The following is a 19,147-nucleotide window of genomic DNA, read 5'->3' as shown; positions in this document are numbered from 1 at the left end:
TGAGGCTATTAACACAAGATGGGGGCTGCTTTCCAAGAGCATGTTTCTCCTTTAGGGAAATATAATATTCTTCCTTTTTTAATATTTCCCAAAATATCTCATTCTTCTAGGAGAGGAGTGAGTGCTAACTTTCTACAGAACTGCCTCTCCAAACGAGTTGACTTGCCCAAAGATCAGATCTATGTCCAGTTAAAACCAAGTGCAGACCTTATCATGTTTCCCCCTCCTCTTCTTCCTGTTTATTTTATCAAGCCCAGGAAAGATTATATACAAGGGCTCAGGCTATTTGTGTTGATTGTCTTTTTAGGAGTAAAGAACACTGAAGAATCAGTGTATGAAGAAATATCTCATGCAGCTGAGGGTTTGTGGTCCTAATAATAGAATTATTATTTCAGTGCTTCGTTCCTGGTTTAAACATGATAGGTGGGTTTTTTAAAGTTCATAAATTTCCAAATGGCTAGAGTTCCTGTGGATATTCTTTTTTATTTCTGCAATTTAAGGATATCAAAGTTTAGAATAATAAGAATAGGGAGACTCTTCCTTATGTAATGATCTGTGAAGCATTAGGAAACCATTAGAGGGTCACATCACAGCTTCCAATGTCCAACGTAATAACCTTTATCTTTAATCAAATAAGACCACTTTAGAATTACAGAGAGGCTTATGCTGTGCTGCTTTTGCCTGTGTTGAACTTTAGAGTTGGCCTCTGGTGGTTTCAAAGACTGTGCCAGCATGCTAAGCAATAGAACTTTTGCAGAAATGGTTGTTATCTCAAGTGATAACTCTGTAGCTGTGTTTGTGGGACAGTGTTGTGGTATTTGCTTCCCCTATTCCTGAATTTCTGCTGGCCAGTCTCCTTCCCTGCCAACCTTCAATGGGAGGAAGTCTGAAGGAAGAACGCTGGTGTATAAGCAGGTAAGCAGCTCATATAATGTAGAACTTTCAATGTGTCATGCAATTAAAATGTAACACAGTAAAGCCAATTGTAATGTTGGATCATAACTACAATCCAAGGTAACCCCTGGTGTTGATATAGTAACTCTATAATATTAACTATAAATTAGGAAGTAAGGGTGACATTTATGGTTACTATGCTAAAATGCCTTGTTAACGCCATGAAATCAGTTTCTGCATATTAGTACTCTGGAAGTGCTTGTAACATTTTGAGCAGCAAAAAAAAAGTGGGGGAGAAAGTCCAACAGTACAAATCTCATGATATTACAAATATTTTCTATATAGCAGCAAAGTAATCTTTGAAGTTGAAATGCAGACAGCATGTTTTAAACTCTGTTATTCCCAACTATGGCTCCAATCAATGTTCTATTATACCTCTCTCTCAAGCAAGATGAGCTTTATAGAGACAAAAAATAATTTCAATGTTTGGATTTGGTGCCAAGTAACTAAAAAGCAGCGAATTTTTTCTTCCTCTGAAAACCTACAAGGTCTTTCTGTACTTTTTATTAGTGCAGTTTGTAAATAAATATTTATCTCCAAGGAGAAATATATCAGTCTAAAATAGCTTTCTGAGACTAATCAGTTGTTTACTTTTACAATGTATTTTTTTTAAAAAAACTAGAAAATTCTTACATTTATTATAATTAAAAGAACTCTGTGTGTATCTGTGTCTGTATAAATAATATTCTAAAGGAAAGAGTTGTTTTGTAGTCAATAGTCATTTTTTAAAAAACATTTACAGAGAAGTTTAACTACAGAGAGGTTTCTGCATTTTATTAAAAAAAAACAATGGGCTGATTTACACAGACACATCCATTGTTCACTACTTACTATCATTACTTGTGTCTTGCAATTCACTGCATGAACTTTTACTATTGAAACTGCATATATAGCAGTTTTTTAATTGGAGTATAAGAACATGACATATTTTTCTTGCAGTAACTTTTGGTGGGTCACTTCTGGGTGATGTAGCAAGAAAAACACATAAATTTTCAATGGAATGGAAAACCTGCAGGCATAAAAGTGATAGTGTTTATAATTCATAACTCTGTAAATGGTAGAAAACTTAATGTATAAATTACTAATAAGAGTAAATTAGCTCAGATAAATTAATAAAAATAAAGTTGTATTTTGATATAATTTGATATTATTTATTTTTTAATAGCTTGACCTATTTATCTCTCATTTCTAGGATGTACAGAGTTCAAAAACTTTCCAATAAATATATCCTTTGGATTGTTCTTGCAGATGTTAATATCCAGGCTATTAAATTTAGTGCAGATGCAACTAGTTATCAACATCCCAGTGATGATGTGCATAAAAAACCCTGTTGCATGAAAATTATAACTAAATAACATGGAAGATCTAACATACTGAATACAATAGAATTCTTCATTGGCCAAGTGTGATTGGACACACAAGGAATTTGTCTTGGTGCATATGCTCTCAGTGTACATAAAAGAAAAGATACATTCGTCAAGAATCGTAAGGTACAACACTTAAGAATAGTCATAGGGTACAATAAGCAATCAAATCATACTTGGAAACAATCAATAAAATTGTTAGGATACAAGCAACAAGGTTACAGTTATAGTGTCATAAGTGGGAGGAGATGGGTGAAAGAAAGGATGGGAGGATTAATAGTAATAGTAATAGTGATGCAGACTTAGTAAATAGTTTGACAGTGTTGAGGGAATTATTTGTTTAACAGAGTGATGGCGTTTGGGGGAAAACTGTCCTTGTGTCTAGTTGTTCTGGTTTGCAGTGCTCTATAGCGTTGTTTTGAGGGAAGGAGTTTGAAACAGTTTATGTCCTGGATGTGAGGGCCCTGTAAATATTTTCACAACCCTCTTTTTGGTTTGTGCAGTATATAGGTCCTCAATGGAAGGCAGGTTGGTAATAATTGTTTTTTCTGCAGTGCTATTTACTCTCTGAAGTCTGTGTCTGTCTTGTTGGGTTGCAACAAGACAGACACAATCTCTGTGATCAGTTTTTTTTCAAGATCCTTGAAAGAGAATGCTCCTAAATCTTGTTGCTGAATATCAGCATGAGTTAATTAGCATTTAGTTTACACTGGTTGTATATTCAGGGACATTCATTGTACCTATTTGTTAGGCAAGAATGTAACATTTAGTTGTATGGCTTCAAAATCATGTACTTGTAAGTTAATATGGCAACTGCATTTAAAAGTCATTAAAATCTGGCAGGAGGGGTCCATGCCTCCCATAAACACCATAAATACTGTATTCCAGGCATTGACCACTCTGTTGCTGAAGTCCTATTTCCTACAATCAAGTTTGGTGTGGTTCACCTTGAGTTTGTATCTATTGTGTGCTCATGTATTGTTGTGGTTGAAGCTGAAGTAGTCACTGACAGGTAGGACATTGCAATGGATAATTTTATGTACTATGCTTAGGTCTAACTGAAGGTGGTGTAGTTCTAAGTTGTCTAGACCTAAAATTTCAAGTCTGTTGGTATAAGGTATTCTGTTGCGAGTAGAGGAATGGAGGATTCTTGTGAAAAATATCTCTGGACTCTCTCAATTGTATTAATGTCAGATATGCAATGCAGATTCCAGACGGATGAGCTGTATTTGAGAATTGGTCTAGCAAATGTTTTATATGCTCTAGTTAGTAGTACAATATTACCTGAGAAAAAGCTATTCAGTATTAGGTTAACAACTCTTAATGCCTTTTTGGCTAGGTTGTTTCAGTGGGCTCTAGCACTTGGATCATTAAAGATGAATACTTCAAGGTCCTTGACAGAGTGGGGGTCATCTATAAGGTCATGTCCATTCAGCTTGTATTTTATTTTTGGATTTTTTTGCCAATATGAAAGACAGCATTTGTTTTTTGAGATTTGAAGTTGCCACTTGTTTGACCATTCTGACTCATAGTCGAGCTCTTTTTGAAGGATAGCAGTATTGTCAGTGGTGTTGAATAGTTTTACAACATCAGCAAAAAGAATGCAGTTGTTTTTAATATGATCACAAAGATCATTTATGTAAAGTATACAGAGAGTTGGTCCTAGAACGCTGTCTTGGGGGACACCACTATTGACAGGTACGGGATTTGATAGGGTGCTTCCTGTTTTGATCATTTGTTGCCTGTTTGACAGGAATGCATCTATCCAATTATGCAGGTGTCTGGAGATGCCATAAGATTTTGGTTTTAGAAGTAGTTTGTCATGTACAACTAAATCAAAGGCTTTAAAGAAGTCTATGTAAATAGTGTATGTTGCTTTGCCGAGTTGTGTGGTCCATATGTTTTTGCAATGTAGGAGTTGCAGATTACATGATTTTTTTTTTTTCTGAAACCAAATTGTTTGTTAGAGAATAGGTTGCTTGTCTCTAAGTGGAGAATAATTGATTGGTTAATAATTGATTCCATGACTTTGCAGGTGACACAACATAAAGAGATTGGTCTGTAATTTTCAACTAGGCTGGGGTCTCCCTTTTTGAAGATGGGGATGACCGTAGTTAGTGACCATAGGTTGGGCAAGGAGCTGGTCCTGAAAGATTTTTCAAAGATTATGCTTAGAGGTTCGGCTATGGCAGTGAATAGCTTTTTTAAGAAGTAGGCACAAAGTCCGTCGGGTCCAATAGATAGTGACGGTTTTAGATTGCATAGTGCTTTTATGACGTTATCTTTTGTAAAGTTGATATGTATTAGATTGCTGTGATTGTTTGTGGTTTGACTATGAAATATTGGGCATGAGCTGTTGCTATTTACAAAGACTGAGCTGAAGAATGTGTTAAAGAGGTTGGCTTTAATGGTTTTATCATTACAGTCTTTACTGTTAGGTCCTTTTAGGGATGGGATGGATCTTGAGTCTTTAAGTTTGTTGTTTACAAAATTGTAGAAAGCATGGGTGGAATTTGTGCGTAGAAGGTTTTCCTCGTTTCATGTGATTAAGACTTCAGTACTCTCCTGTACCGAAGTCTTGTTTACCATAAAATACCATAAATTTAGTAACAAGGAGAAGAAATCTAATCACTACAGTTCTTTCTACAGCAGTAAAAACATTCAAAGGCATAAAGTACCACCAGATTAAAATACCAGAAGTAGTTCACCAAGTAAACCTGTCACATGAAAATTACCAAAACATGGAAGTTTTTCAAAATTTAGTGGGAGATGTACTGTACCTAAATCTAAATTATTTTTTAATGTTTTGCACAAGAATATTGCATAAATGAAAAAAAAACACTTACCTTATGTTGCTGATATGAATTGATAAATTTTCTTTTTCTTTTTTAATTTGTACTTATTATAATATATTTTTGATAGGCCTCCTACCCCTTCAAAAAAGCCAAAAAAAATGATAAAAAGAAAAAGGAATAGAAATTTACAAACTACCGGTTACATAAAATGAAATAAAAACTTTGGAAGTAATATTAAAGTAGCAATAAGTCTAAAAATGATGAATTATCAATTTAACACATGAGTTATTTTTTACATTGAGTCACACTCCCACAATTTCATTTTTTGAAAGAATTATGTGTGATTTCCAATAAGTAACTCAAAGTGTCCTGGCAACTGTTACCATATAAAAAGGGCAACTCTATGTACTTTTTAAGGTTATATGGGTTGGCAATGTATTTTGCTAATTAAAAGTTTTTACCCAGCACTTTTTGCAAAATGCTTTTAGTAAATCATGATGTGTTTCTTCACTCTTTCTTGCATATGTTTTTTTTTTTAAATTAGTATACCTATCATATACTGATTAGTCTCTCTCTAGCTTTTTTTTTCTGTTGCAATCCCTCTCTCTTGGTGTCTAAAAATGCTGAGATCTCTTTGGGAGGAAATACCCCCTTTTTTTAATTCAATTTTTTTGAAAAACCTTGTCTGTTCAAACTGTCTTTGCCTATCATTTTTGTTTCTTTCGGCTCCCTCCTGGTAGCTGAGCATTCCAAGTTGGTTGTCTTATGACAAAGATTAGCTAAATCACTTCCAGCTATCCTTTGGTAAAATATGGAATTAGGCTTAATAATATGCCTAATGTAATTGGTTGATAAAAATGGAATTACTGGATGTGTTGTTTACCTGTAAATTCAGAGCAGAAACAAACATCAGAGAAAATGGCAGAAGAGAGAAAGCTGTTTTTTCTTAAAATGTTAAAATGGAAATACTCTGTGTATGTTATTTTCACTCAAACAGGGGCAGTGGAGCAGTTGAATTAGGTGTTTATGTTATACATGTACCTTCGTTTATTTAAAAGCTAATATTGGTCTCTGAGATAAAGTATTTCACCAGAATAATTGATTTTGTTTACTGATTTTATTTTAATTTATAAAGGATTTCAAGGACACAGCTAGTTAAACCCCCTTGAGGGCCTTGTTCCTTACCAAGCGGTTGTTTGAATATAGCAAAATGATGCAAAGCATTCATATGCATGTCATTTAAAATGGTACACTGTGTGCATATTTTGTCGGGTATGGAATAAAGCACATAAATAATCATATTGAAGAGCTTCTCTTTATTCCTTTGAGATTAATGTGATTATTCCTCAAGAGCATCAAAATCCCTGATCAATGGCTCACTTAGTTTATTCATGTAAACAATTAAAATAAAACAGTGGACTATAGATATATATTGGAAGTGCAAATCAGTTCAAATAAAAAATGTTTTCCTGCTTGTTGATGACATTTTTATAACTATTAAAAGGTACGCATTGTAATTACCACAGTATATCTTAGGTAGTACATATACTGATAAAGATCGTTAAGGATAAAATATCATTTTTTTATTTAAAATTTTCTTTGTCCTCTACGTCTAAATCTTAAAATCAGCTTGAAAAAAAAAATATAAACTTAAACCTGTTATGTGTTACTAGTGGTTTCCCATTTTTATTTACAATAACAATGGGCAACACAGAAATCATGTGTAATCTTTGGCTAATGATAATGGGTACCGAATGCTTTCAAGCAAAGTTTTTGCTTTCCCTTGCTTTTAGTACCACTTTTCAAAATAAATGAAAAGGATAGGAGCAAATAGAATTAATGAATTGATTTATGCTAGGTGTGTGTAAATAAGTTCAGAAATAGTTTCCAAATCTGCAGTGAAAATTTCTTAAGAAATCTGAATAAATGTATGAGGAATGCTTGTGGTAATATTAGAGGTATTGAAGTTGTGAAAGTTTTTTATACTTTTGTGTGTGCAAATGCTGTGGTTTAGTTAGCTGGGACCTTGAGTTATTTGAAATAAATATTATGTAGATTGTATGATGCAATGGGAATATGGATGCAAAAACTGATATGTGTTAAAAGGTAAATTGGACTGAATGATTGTTCTATGATGCCATTAGTGTAGTGACTTGACTCTGAAATTGGATTAATCATATTACATAGTTTGTAGAAAACATTGAAAAAAAAATCCTTGAAATTTCACAGAAACGGCTGTGAAAGTCTGACTCACAGACAAACACAATACACAAGCCTGATAATGATGTGGGAAAATACCCGAACAAAGCTGAATACCATATATACATACATACATACATACATACATACATACATACATACACAACATAAAGAAGTAAGTTCTTGTTTCTATTGTAGGAAAACTTTATAGTATCTTACAGACTAGAATCTGGCATCTCATATTATGTCATTAACTTTTTTGGATGGAAACCATTTGATTAATGTATGAATTGTCTCCTGATGACTGTTTGGGCATATCTATTGCACAGTGTATATTTTCCCCCAGAAAGATTGTAGAAGAGGGTTACTATAGCCTTCTTCTAATATGGCTTTTTCCCCAGCCTAATCTATAGCCCTGGGATTTTATGATGGTTTCCCATTCAACTATGAACCGGACCTCTTCTAGTTAACTTGTTAGATGACAGTCAGGATGCTATCATCTTCTGGGATTTTATGAAAAATATCTCTCTCTGTAATTGTTTTATCAAAGTAGGAGAGAAGTCTTAGAAATAAACAGATCAATAGATTTTCAATAGATTTTCAGATGGTTTCAATAAGGCAGAATATAATTTATGAGATACATCTGGTTCCCAAAATGTCTTTCAGGACTCTACAAAATGTTCAAGTCCATGCCTTTAAGTATATTCTTTATTTATTTGTTGTTAATTTTAATCCTTTTAATGCTTTCATGCTATTATAAGCCCCCCAGAGTTAATCTGGGTAGTGAAACTAGCGGCATATAAAATAAATTAGTAAATAAATAAATAATAAATCCTAGTTTTGCAGTGCAATCACTTGCATTGCAAACTTGGACCTATCTTAATTTCATATATCTGATACTTGATTCAGATCCTTTCCTTTGCCACACACCCAAGTGACGCATTCACATCTGAAAAAAACTGTATCAGACTTGCAAACAAAACCACTCATTCTAGACATGGAAATCTTATTAATGGTAAACGATTAAGTTGTTAATGCTTCACTGCCTTCAACTGCAGCATCTCATTGAATGGGGATTTATATCTTGCTAACACTGCCCATGTGAATATTTTATCTAAAGAGATCTCAGTGGACTGTTGTTTTAAAAAGGTACATTTTTAGTAAGACAAAAAGAGTGAATCGTAGTGAAAAATCTGCTTTTCTTTGTCTTTTTTGCCTTATCAAGCAATATAACAAGTTTCTAGTGGTACTGAAGACGGAAAAACTATTTTTCAAAACTCAATTTTTTTCCTCTCTCTTTTCTTTCTCTTTTTTTCTTGAGCTATTCTAATCAAATCACTGTTGTTGTTTAATCCTAGGTCTGTGTGCTGGAGAGACAGATATTTGATTTCCTTGGTTATCAGTGGGCACCAATCCTCGCAAATTTTGTACACATTATTATAGTCATACTTGGCCTATTTGGAACCATCCAGTATAGACCTCGCTACATAACAGGAGTAAGTATCGCTAACTTTGTATGCTTAATAATGTACCTGCTATATGCAATAAGAATTAAGAGATGTTAAGACTGTATAAATTAGGAGGCATTTGTACATATAATCTCTGTGATCAAGACAGATTAACTTTATGCAGAAAATACAGCACATTGTTCAGAGATCATTGGTTTTTTTTTTTAAAAAGTATGTTACCGGGATTTACATAATGTCATGTGTAAGTACTGGAGTAGTTCAATATCTGAAAAGTTAAGCTATTTATGCTTTGTGAATGAAATGGGTGATTTCCATCTCTCTCCTCTCTCCTTCTCCCTCCCTCTCTCCCTCCAATCTAATTCTTTCTTCTACTGTTTTCCTAAAAGAACTAAACATAAAATCCACAAAGAACTGTGCAATCTTGCAGTAGCTTCTCGTAATAAATGTTGAAGTCCAGAATGGGTTAGGTGGCAGAGAGAGAGAAAAATACTTAGATCCAGGTCTTAGCTAAATGGAACATTTAAGACAACATGTATAAAACTGTAACTCTGGAACTATTCACGATAGTGGCAAATCTAATTCAGAGGTGAACTCAAATAGGAATCAGAGATGAAGAGATGAAGGATGAAGGTAAAGAAGGATGAAGGTAAAAAGGAATACAATAAAATAGTTTAAAAGAATAATACAAGATATTTGGCCAACAGAGATGACATTTCCATAGATTATAGAGTCAGACTTTATTTATTCTTTTACTGCTCAGCCTGGGTGGCTTTTTTAGCTTTTCGACATATGCTGAAAAGCGTTATCCACAAGGATCAATCATAACAGCAGGTTAAGTTCATCCACTAGAATTTAGCAATTGCTATTTCGACTCTATCAGCAACTTCAGTGATTCAGATTTATATGCATATACTCCTTCATAATAATGTAGATATTGTTATGTACTTCCGATTTTTAAAATGGATAACTGCTACTGAGTGCTCAGAAGGCAAGAGGACTTTATTTATTTATTTTATTAAAGTTATTACAGCTGCCCACTCCAGCATATTCTGAGCGGCTTACAAAATATAATACTAAATTAGCTAAAAAAAACATACACAGAATATATATATATATATTTCCTAACACACCTAAACATATATTTCCACATACACCCCAAAATCAAGTTCACCATGTAAACAGAAACAAACAAACAACTACCATTCCTAGATGTACTATCTACAAAAAAACAGATGGCACACTAGGACACACCATATACCAGAAGAAAATACACACTAACTGCTACCTCAACACCCAATCCCATCACCACCCAGCACAGATAAACTCCGTGGCTAAAACACTAATTACTAGAACCAAACAAGACACACATTAAGACTGAACTATGCACCCTGACTAAAGTACTGACAGCCAACGGCTTCCACAAAAGCAAAATCACCAGCTTGATCCACAAAAACACACTGAGACATAATAGAGACCCAGAAGATGAACAGACCTATGGAACAGCTGTCCTGCCCTACATAAGAGGTACTACAGACAAAATTAGTAAGATACTGCACAGACATCACATCAAGACTGCCTTCAAAACAGACAGAAAAATAGCAGCCATCCTCAGAAACCCCAAAGATAAAATTGACCTGGAAAACCAAGGCATATACGAAGTCCCCTGTGCATCATGCTCGGCCACATACATTGGACAGACCAATAGAAGAATAAGTACCCGCCTGGATGAACACAAAAATGCAGTCAAAAAGCTGGAACACACTTCCTCACTAGTCCAACACATGGAAGCCACAGGTCATAGCATCAACTTCAATGGCACCAAAACCCTAGCCACTATAAAAAAACCCAGCCACAGAATCATCAGAGAATCCATAGAGATTGAAAAAAGACCAGAAAGCATGAATAGAAGAGATGATTCCACCAGACTGTCTATCATTTGGAAGCCTGCATTCACCAACAAAAAAATCTCTACACCACAAGCCAGGCAACCACCTGGGCACAAACAGATCCCCGCTGATACCTCCAGCTCAAACACACTCCAACCAGGCACCCAGATGAAACCTAGCTTCCTAACAAATGATAGCCGTCCATTTACTCGGAGCCAAGCTGCACTAAAAGCCTCCAAAACAGGAACACAATGTTGCCAGCCAATCAAGATACAAAAAGAGCCACAAAACAGACAGAAGATATTAGAAACACCAATCAAGCAGAACACAGCAAACTTGGTCTGGAACACAGACCAAGACTCCCAACCAATCAGGATGAAGAAAAAACCATTCTGGGACAGCAGTAGGCTAGCCCCAAATTTAAATCTGAAACCACTGTAAAAGCCTGACTCACAGATGAACACTATACAGAAGCCTGATGATGGCAGATGAGATTCTGCCGAAACATTGCTACAGCTTTAAAAGCACAACTATAATGACGTAGGAAAATACCCGAACAAAGCTGAATATCATGTATGTATGTATGTATGTATGTATGTATGTATGTATGTATGTATGTGATAATGAAATGTCTGCAAGAAAACAACCAAGCTCAGAGAGCAACTCATTTCAACCCTGAGCGACAAATATTCTCCTTTATTGAAAATAAAGAATGGCAAGGACCTTTCCAAACACATCAACCCTGAACCTAGGACTAAAGCCAGGTTGTAAGAGCTTACTAGAATCCCAGGAAAGAGGGTAGCATCTATATTTCTGGAGAAATGATGTCCCAGAGTGTGGAAGTTGCAACAGAAAAGGCATACTTTCCAAGTCCCCAACCATGACAACATGTAATAAAAGACCTGGAATGCACCCATTCTGCCCAAACACACCGGATGGGCAAAGACAATGGGAGAAAGATGGTCCTCACATAACCAGTTCATGAGGGGCTTCAGAAGTTAGAACCAGAACCTTGAATATCTGAAAGCCAACTGGCAGCCAATGCAGCTCTCATAGCAGTAGTGTTAAATGGCCACAGTGAGAAGTGCCCATTACTGCTTGTGCCACTGCATTCTAAACCATCTGTAGTCAAAAAACATAATCAATATCCAACACATATTTTGAGAATGGTTGATATGGTTTGGAATGCCATGGAAGACTCTTTTTTAATATCATGCTTTTTGTGGATATTCCTTTATGCTTAGTCAGTTTTACTAAGGAGTAAAATATATTTCATTACAACAAAACAGTTCGAAGTTTTCATAGAAATAAAATTTCCATTTGGTTCTGTGCATGGCCTCACTAAACTCAACTAATTTCAGTAGTTCCTTCCTCAGGATTTCCTGTCACAGAGGTTTGATTTGAATACTGTCTTAAAAGCCTCTGTTTATAATAAAACTGATACAGAAGAATATCCTATCACACTAAGTATTTTTCCAAGCCAGTTTATTTAACTATACCATGTAGTTTTTTACTATCCTAGAAGAATTTCTGTAGCTTTACCACCATTGACATATCTGCCGATACTATCGATTTTTTCCCCACACACATCAATTTGACAAACAAGCCAGGTGTCTATTCCTTTGCTTTATGTCTGCAAGAGTCACGTCCTGTATGCTTCTTATACTTAGCATTCTTTTTGTTGAAGTCCAGCTCTTCCACCAAACTGATTATTTCTTCATAGAATCATTCTTTATTATAGACATTATAAAACATAATTCATGGTTTTCCTCCAAATTATAGTAAAAGGTTTCCTAACATGCATGCAGATTCTTCTTTCCCTTCCTTCTGTTAGAATAAGTCACACAAAACAGGAATTCTGTGTCTGTTAGTTCTTGACATGTTTACAAGCAATCTCTTTCTGTACTAAATATGTAGCCTTTTATACAGGATAAAGCACAGGGCAGTGAACTATCTGGGTGATTCACAGATTACAAGCATTGTCACACAAGGATAAAGAAGTAATTCTCAAGCCTACAAGAGCTTGTTTTTGACATTTTGCCAAATATCCTGATAGGAAGATCTGTGCAGCAAATCTACTCTCCTAATTTCATATAATGATTCTTTGATGTTCTGAGTCTCTCTGTTCATTGCTGGGAATAATATAAACGCCAGCCTGATGCTCTTGTGAATTGAAATTAACATGTCAGAGGAATGAAATAGCAATTTCCATTCCTGAGGTATACATGTTAACTAGAATCGATCTACAGAGCATGTTTGGGTATACATTTTGTGGGTGATAAACATCAACATGCTTGGCATGGAGTTGAAGCTGCTTAATGCAATGTCATTCTGTCTCCAGGTAAAAAGGAGCACAAGAAAAAGGAGCACAGACAGAGCCAAATTTTTTTTTTTATATTGATTTTCAAATTACTTATGCTTCATATATGTCTCTGGCACATTTTCTTGATAAAGCAATTTGGAAATATTGATTGGAAGCCATTCTACTAAAGAACATGAACTGTTTTCTTCCTAATTCTGCAATATATGAACATTTGATTGCAAATTTGCCCTTCCAGTAGAACAGGATCTTCATATTCCCATTATCACCCTTCATATCCAGAGATTTAGAAAACTTTCTATTTTCACAGATGGAAAAAAAGGAGATATATGGGAATTTCTGTAAATACAAGTAGTATTCATACTGTATAATATTGCATATAGTCCTGTGCTTTAAAGAATTTTATAAATTCTTGACTCTACAATAGTTACTTTGAGAGTAGAACTTCAATTTATTTGCAGGCTGGTCCTACAGATCCTAATTCGGAAAAAAAACAAAACAGTAAAGCAACAATCCTATCTCTATCTTTCATATTTATTCAAGGTGGAGAAATGGGAATATGTTTTGGTTTGAATGGTTATAAAAACTCAACAGATTCCCTTTTCCCAAACTATGTTAGAACCAGAATAGATTTGCAATATTCAGAAAATATACAGGCACTAAAAACCATATATTGGAAAAATATGTACAAAATAAGTATGTTTGAAGAAATGTACATGATAGGAATAATATTAAAGAAAATATTTATGAAAAAATATGTACACATTAGAAAGTTCTCTCAATGACTAATATGTTATTAATTTTCAGTCAGATTTACTTTTTTGCAAGGTATTGGGACTGAATTCATGAAATATAGAAATGAGTGGAATGAATTTATGTCTAGGTTGGAAACTGCAAACATGAATGAAGCTGAAAGGGAAAGAATTGCCCATTCTTAGTGCAAGGTCACATATCAGCATTTCTTGACTATTTCTGAAAATATCTCTCTTGATGTATCAAAATCATCTTCTTTTCAAACAGCAGCAAGTTTGGATTCATAAAATCAAAGGCTTTTTGTTAGATAAGTCTAAAAGCTACATTAACTGCAGGTAATGGTTAAATATCTTTTTCTCAAACCTCTTAGAAAGAAAAATAACCAAATGAATGCTCAGCTTTCATCTGGAGATTAGCAGTTAAATTAGTCTATCTTTCTACTTATACAATCTAAGATACTGCTTTAATTACTGCTATGCAAATCACTGCTTGAATTTCAGTAGCTAATATGGATTTGTAGGTAAGGACTGTAAATTATCATAATTGGCTTTAAACTACAATCTTAAACTCAAATGATTGGAAGTAAACTTTATTGAGTTTAGTGAGACTTCCAAGTAAACATTTTAGAGATGAGCTCTTTCCCCTCCTCTTTGTATTTTAGCTTTTTATTTCTTTCTTGGATTATTTGTAATATATATTCCATATTTTTTCCACAGATTTTTATTTATTCAAATATAAATTTATGTTTTGTTTCATCTTTATGGAGCAGGTAACTGTTAAAAATTCATTCATCTTTGAAGAGTACCTGATATTTTCAACTATACTTCTTCATTATGTTAGTGTGGTTTATGATATTCCTGTGGTCCCTAAGACAGGAGATGGAAGAAAGGACATAACCCCCATAAAATGTATTACTTTTTATTTGATTGTTATTTTAGTGGGGGAAAATCATTTTATTTACTCTGATGCCTCATGGATTCAAACATCCTATTCTTTGTTATGACATATTTATATTTCTTTAAGGTAATTTCCTTTCTGGCATAAACAATATTATGCAGAACACATAAAATGAGTAAGAAATAACACATTAAAAAAATGAACGCATGAAGTAAGATAATATCTAAATTTAATTTACAGCAACACCATTTTTCTACAGTTCTCTGTACCTTCCTGTTCTTGCAAATATCCTTCTACCACATCCATAGTTTCAAACATAGTTATATATGAAAAAATAGAGCCTCTAGGGGAAAAGGCTACTTGCTAACTATTTATCTTCCAAGCAGCAGGAAGGAGAAAATAGGGTTTATTCATATATTTACCTAAATGACCTCCCTGTTTGTTCTTGTTGTTGTTACTTGGATAGTTACTAAAAGCTTTAACTCTCCTAACAAAGACTTCTGTAGCTTGTCTTGATACAGGTGCCTGTAACATGCTTTATTTAAAGAAAAATAGAAGTGGGTGTAAAAATAGAAGAGTTAGAAGATTCATGGGATAACTTGTTTTAAAGTACATTCAAAACTGTATAATAAAACATAGCACCTGGCTGCTGCTTTTGTGCCTTGATGTTATGAAAGATACAAGTGCAAGCTTATTCTTTGCCCAAAATACTGAACAGGAGTAACCTTAAGATATTAACTTCAGGGGTCTTTATCATAGTAGTCTTCTATTACTTGAGGGATTGTCACAAAAAACGGGGTCATCCTATTCTCCAAAGCACCAGAGGGCAGGCAGGACAAGAAGTAGTGGGTGGAAGAGCATTAAAAAGAGATCCAACCTAGAAGTAAGGAGAAATTTCCTGACAGTGAGAATGATTAATCAGTGATTAATCAAGTTGTGGTGCTCCATCACTGAAGGTTTTCAAGAAGACACCGAACCCAGGGGTGGGATCCTACTGGTTCAGACCAGTTCTGTAGAACCGGTTGTTATGAACCTATGTAGTATGGAGAACTGACAAATCGTGCCCTTGGCTGGCCCTGCCCCTCTCTGCCTACACCTCCCCTCCCTGCCCAGTCAGTTCATATCGTGCAGTGCAATATTGTGTGTATGCGTGACATTGCTGACTGCTTTCCCTGCCCAGTCACTCCTTAAGGTATTTTTCCCCTCCCAACGGTCATCTGTTCTGATGATCAACTGTGCTGGGATCCCCCTCGCTGTCTTACTGCTTCACCCAGGAAGCTTCCCCAAGGCCCAGGAGACAAAAAGGGGCATGTGGGGGTTGATGCCCCCTGCGCTCCATTTGTTTGCTTTCCTGAGCCCCAGAGAAGCTTCCTGGGAGCAAAAACATCCCCTAGGAGGCCCAAAAATGGAGTGTAGGGAGGTGTTGCTCTTTTTTTGCCTCCCTGGGCCCAGGGAAGCCACCTGGGAGCAACCCCCCCAAGAAGGCTTGCCTGAGGCCCAGGAGGCAAAAAAAAATGGGGAAGTGTGCTGTAAAAAAAAAGAAGCTACATAGTCACACCCACCTAGCCACACCCACAGAACCGGTTGTTAAAAAATTTGAATCCCACCCCTGACTGAACCACCATTTTGTCTGAAATGGTATAGGGCATCCTGCCATGGGCAGGAGGTTCAGAAGACCTCCAAGATCCCTTCTAACCCTATTGTATCATGTTCTGTGTTCTATCTTAAGAGGAACATTCCCTAAGATCTTTAAAATGTGATGGAAACTTCCTTCGCACAGAATCCAGGCACAATGTGTGGTGGCTTCAACAAGTAAGAATTGTGTTAGATTTCTTTTCCAGAGGACTTTAGAGGCCTTCTAGGTGACATTCCAAAGATGTTTTCTGAATTCGCAGAAGAAATCTAACACGTGACAATTGCTCAGTTCCTGGAGTATATTTGTTGGTTGGATTCCAGTGCATGCTGCTCCTAGTTGAATTGATATGCCCAGTGAACCAGAGAAGATGCTGTGAAATAGAGATCATGCCTAAGCTTACATGTAAAATCCTCTTTTCTTCTACTGTGAAGCTATTGGGCAACTTAGCTCTTTTACCCTTGTTAGGAAAAAATATAATGCCATGGTAGAGTATATATTTTGTATATGTTCATTCTCAGAGACCACTAGCTAGAGCAGTGGTGTCAAGCTGATTTCATTGAGGGCTGCATCGGGGTTGTATTTCACCTTGGGGAGAATGAATGGGCCAGGGTGAGCATGGCCAACTTGATGTCCTGCAGCCCTCTTCCATTGAAAATGGAGCCCAGGAGGATGGCGCCTGGTCTTCCCAAGCTCCATAATTGCTAACTATTTATCCAGTAGATAATCTGTGTAAGCTATATTATGCTAAGTGAGGTTTGCACTTCTCTGAATATGACAATTTTCAGCTGAAAAAAAAAGGAATTGGAATCAATGCAAAAATGATTGTTGAGAGATAAAATACAATTGGGATTGTACAGTTGAAGGGAAAATATCTTCATAACTGCATAATTAGATTCTTTTTAAAATTACAAACATTGCTGATTAACAAAGAAATAAAATGGATTGACATATAAGTAGGCATATGCATGAAGATATACAATAGTTGGAGCTTATTGTTTGGACAAAGCATTTGTCTCTGTTCTTTTTTCACAATCTGCACACACACATAATCTGCATGCAGTTCCACTGTGATATTTTCTTTTCTCCTTAACATGGTTTATATCCTTTCTCTTGGAGAAGTAAGTTGTCTCTTTTTAGTTTAAAGATCATGCTGTAAGACACATGTACTCTGGTCACAATATCTTTGCAGCTGCATTGCTTTGTACTGGCTGACTTTTTTAAAACTTTGCTTTAAGGATTCTTTTATTGCATTTTCCCTTCCTTGAATGTAGGCACTGAGTTCCTTGTAAATCTTGCCATTTTGATCCTTCTCTATCTGACTGTTTCAGCAAGTTGTTCAGCTTTCGAGTGGTCTGCAGGGAAAACAGCAAATTACTTTTTCACACCATGCTTGTTGTCATGTGTGCTATTCCCTGGAAAGAAATATTTTACAGCTTACATTGAAAAGCAAGATAAAAAACATGCATATTGTGAAACACAGCAGTTAGAGTGCCCCCAAATTCCAATTTCTTACAATTTCCATAGTTTAGTTGTAAATTGTGCAATTTATCTAGAGACTTGTTTTATGGTTTATTGTCCATGCATAGGCACAGTGATAAGGCCACACAGATTCCTGTCAGAGGAACCATACTGCACATAATAAATATCAGATGTAAAGTAATAAGAATCTCAGTGCTGTAGCATCTGATGTTCAGTTAGCTTTGCAGATATTGCATTATAAATGGCTACCAATATGGCACTTCATCCACCCTGACAAAAGAATTATTTTTCTCCTAAATAGCGTTAGTTTTCTTTGCAACTTGTATCATAATAAATATCATGCTGTGCATAAGAGGCAGTGCTACTACATGTAATCCTTGTTTAGTAACCACAATTGGAATTGGCAACTCAGTTGTTACTTGAAATAGGTGCTAAATGAAACAGCAACTGTGCTTACAGTCTTATTTCTGCTATCCTTTGATTTACACACCTGTGTAGGTCATAAAATGGAAGGACAGATTGCAAAATTATTTTTCTTCACTGTTATAACTGTGAACAGTTGTACGAAAGAATCATTGCACAAGGATTACCTGTAATTAAGAAACTAGCTGTGGTAAAAAGTCAACTAATTGAGGACTAGTATACTGCAAGAGCCAGAAACAGGGCTGTGAAAATATCTACAGATCCCTCACATCCTGGACATAAACTGTTTCAACTCCTCCCCATCAGGTGCTGCTACAGGGCACTGCATACCAAAACAACTGGACACAAAGATTTTTCTCCCCCATGAGAACAGTCTGTTAAATACCTAACTCCCAAAGCACTGTCTTACGCCTACAGATATTTACCCATGTAGCAGGGCTGTATTGCAATTCTTATTCTCATCTTTCTCATCTTCTCATCATTCCTACTACCTTTTCCTATTGGTATCTTATGATTTATCACTTGCTACTTGTACTTTATGATTTATGATCTATGACATCCCTATGTTGTTTGTGCAATATGTACACTGACAGCTTATGCACCTGAGACAAATTCCTTGTGTGCCAATCACACTTGGCCAATAAAGAATATTCCAATTCCAATATTCCAGTTATGTGTTTTCATTTCTATTGCAATGACCATAATTTTGTCTGAACATAGAGTAAATATTTGATATTTCTTTATACATTATTCAATATATAAGGTGTTATGAATAAGTTACAGAGATTACAAGATTAGAACACATTTGCTAGCATTGTATTTTATCCAATTCCATCTTAAATTGTTATCAGATATTAGTAATAATTTGTGTCTGGAATTCTGCACTTTGATATGAGCCAAGGGCTAATTAATAAAGTAAACTTGAACATTTGCTAGATAAAATATATTTAAATCAATTTCATCTTGCCAACA

At 35.3% G+C, this 19,147-nt stretch overlaps 1 protein-coding gene across 5 annotated transcripts in view; it reads left to right on the top strand.

The window, feature by feature from the left end:
• The window catches only part of NKAIN2 (sodium/potassium transporting ATPase interacting 2), a 572,383-nt gene that overhangs the window by 270,474 nt on the left and 282,762 nt on the right, over positions 1–19,147 (top strand). For all 5 annotated transcript variants that reach the window (XM_087941701.1, XM_087941688.1, XM_087941704.1 and 2 more), the window contains exon 2: positions 8,671–8,808. In XM_087941701.1, the coding sequence (XP_087797827.1) occupies positions 8,671–8,808 (138 nt within the window). The remainder of the gene's footprint in view (positions 1–8,670; positions 8,809–19,147) is intronic.

Source organism: Pseudonaja textilis, chromosome 1, assembly GCF_049901715.1.
Source record: "Pseudonaja textilis isolate UNSWEBS1 chromosome 1, rPseTex1.2, whole genome shotgun sequence".
In the NCBI taxonomy this organism is placed as follows: Eukaryota; Metazoa; Chordata; class Lepidosauria; order Squamata; family Elapidae; genus Pseudonaja; species Pseudonaja textilis.
This window is presented reverse-complemented; position numbering and strand designations above follow the sequence as displayed.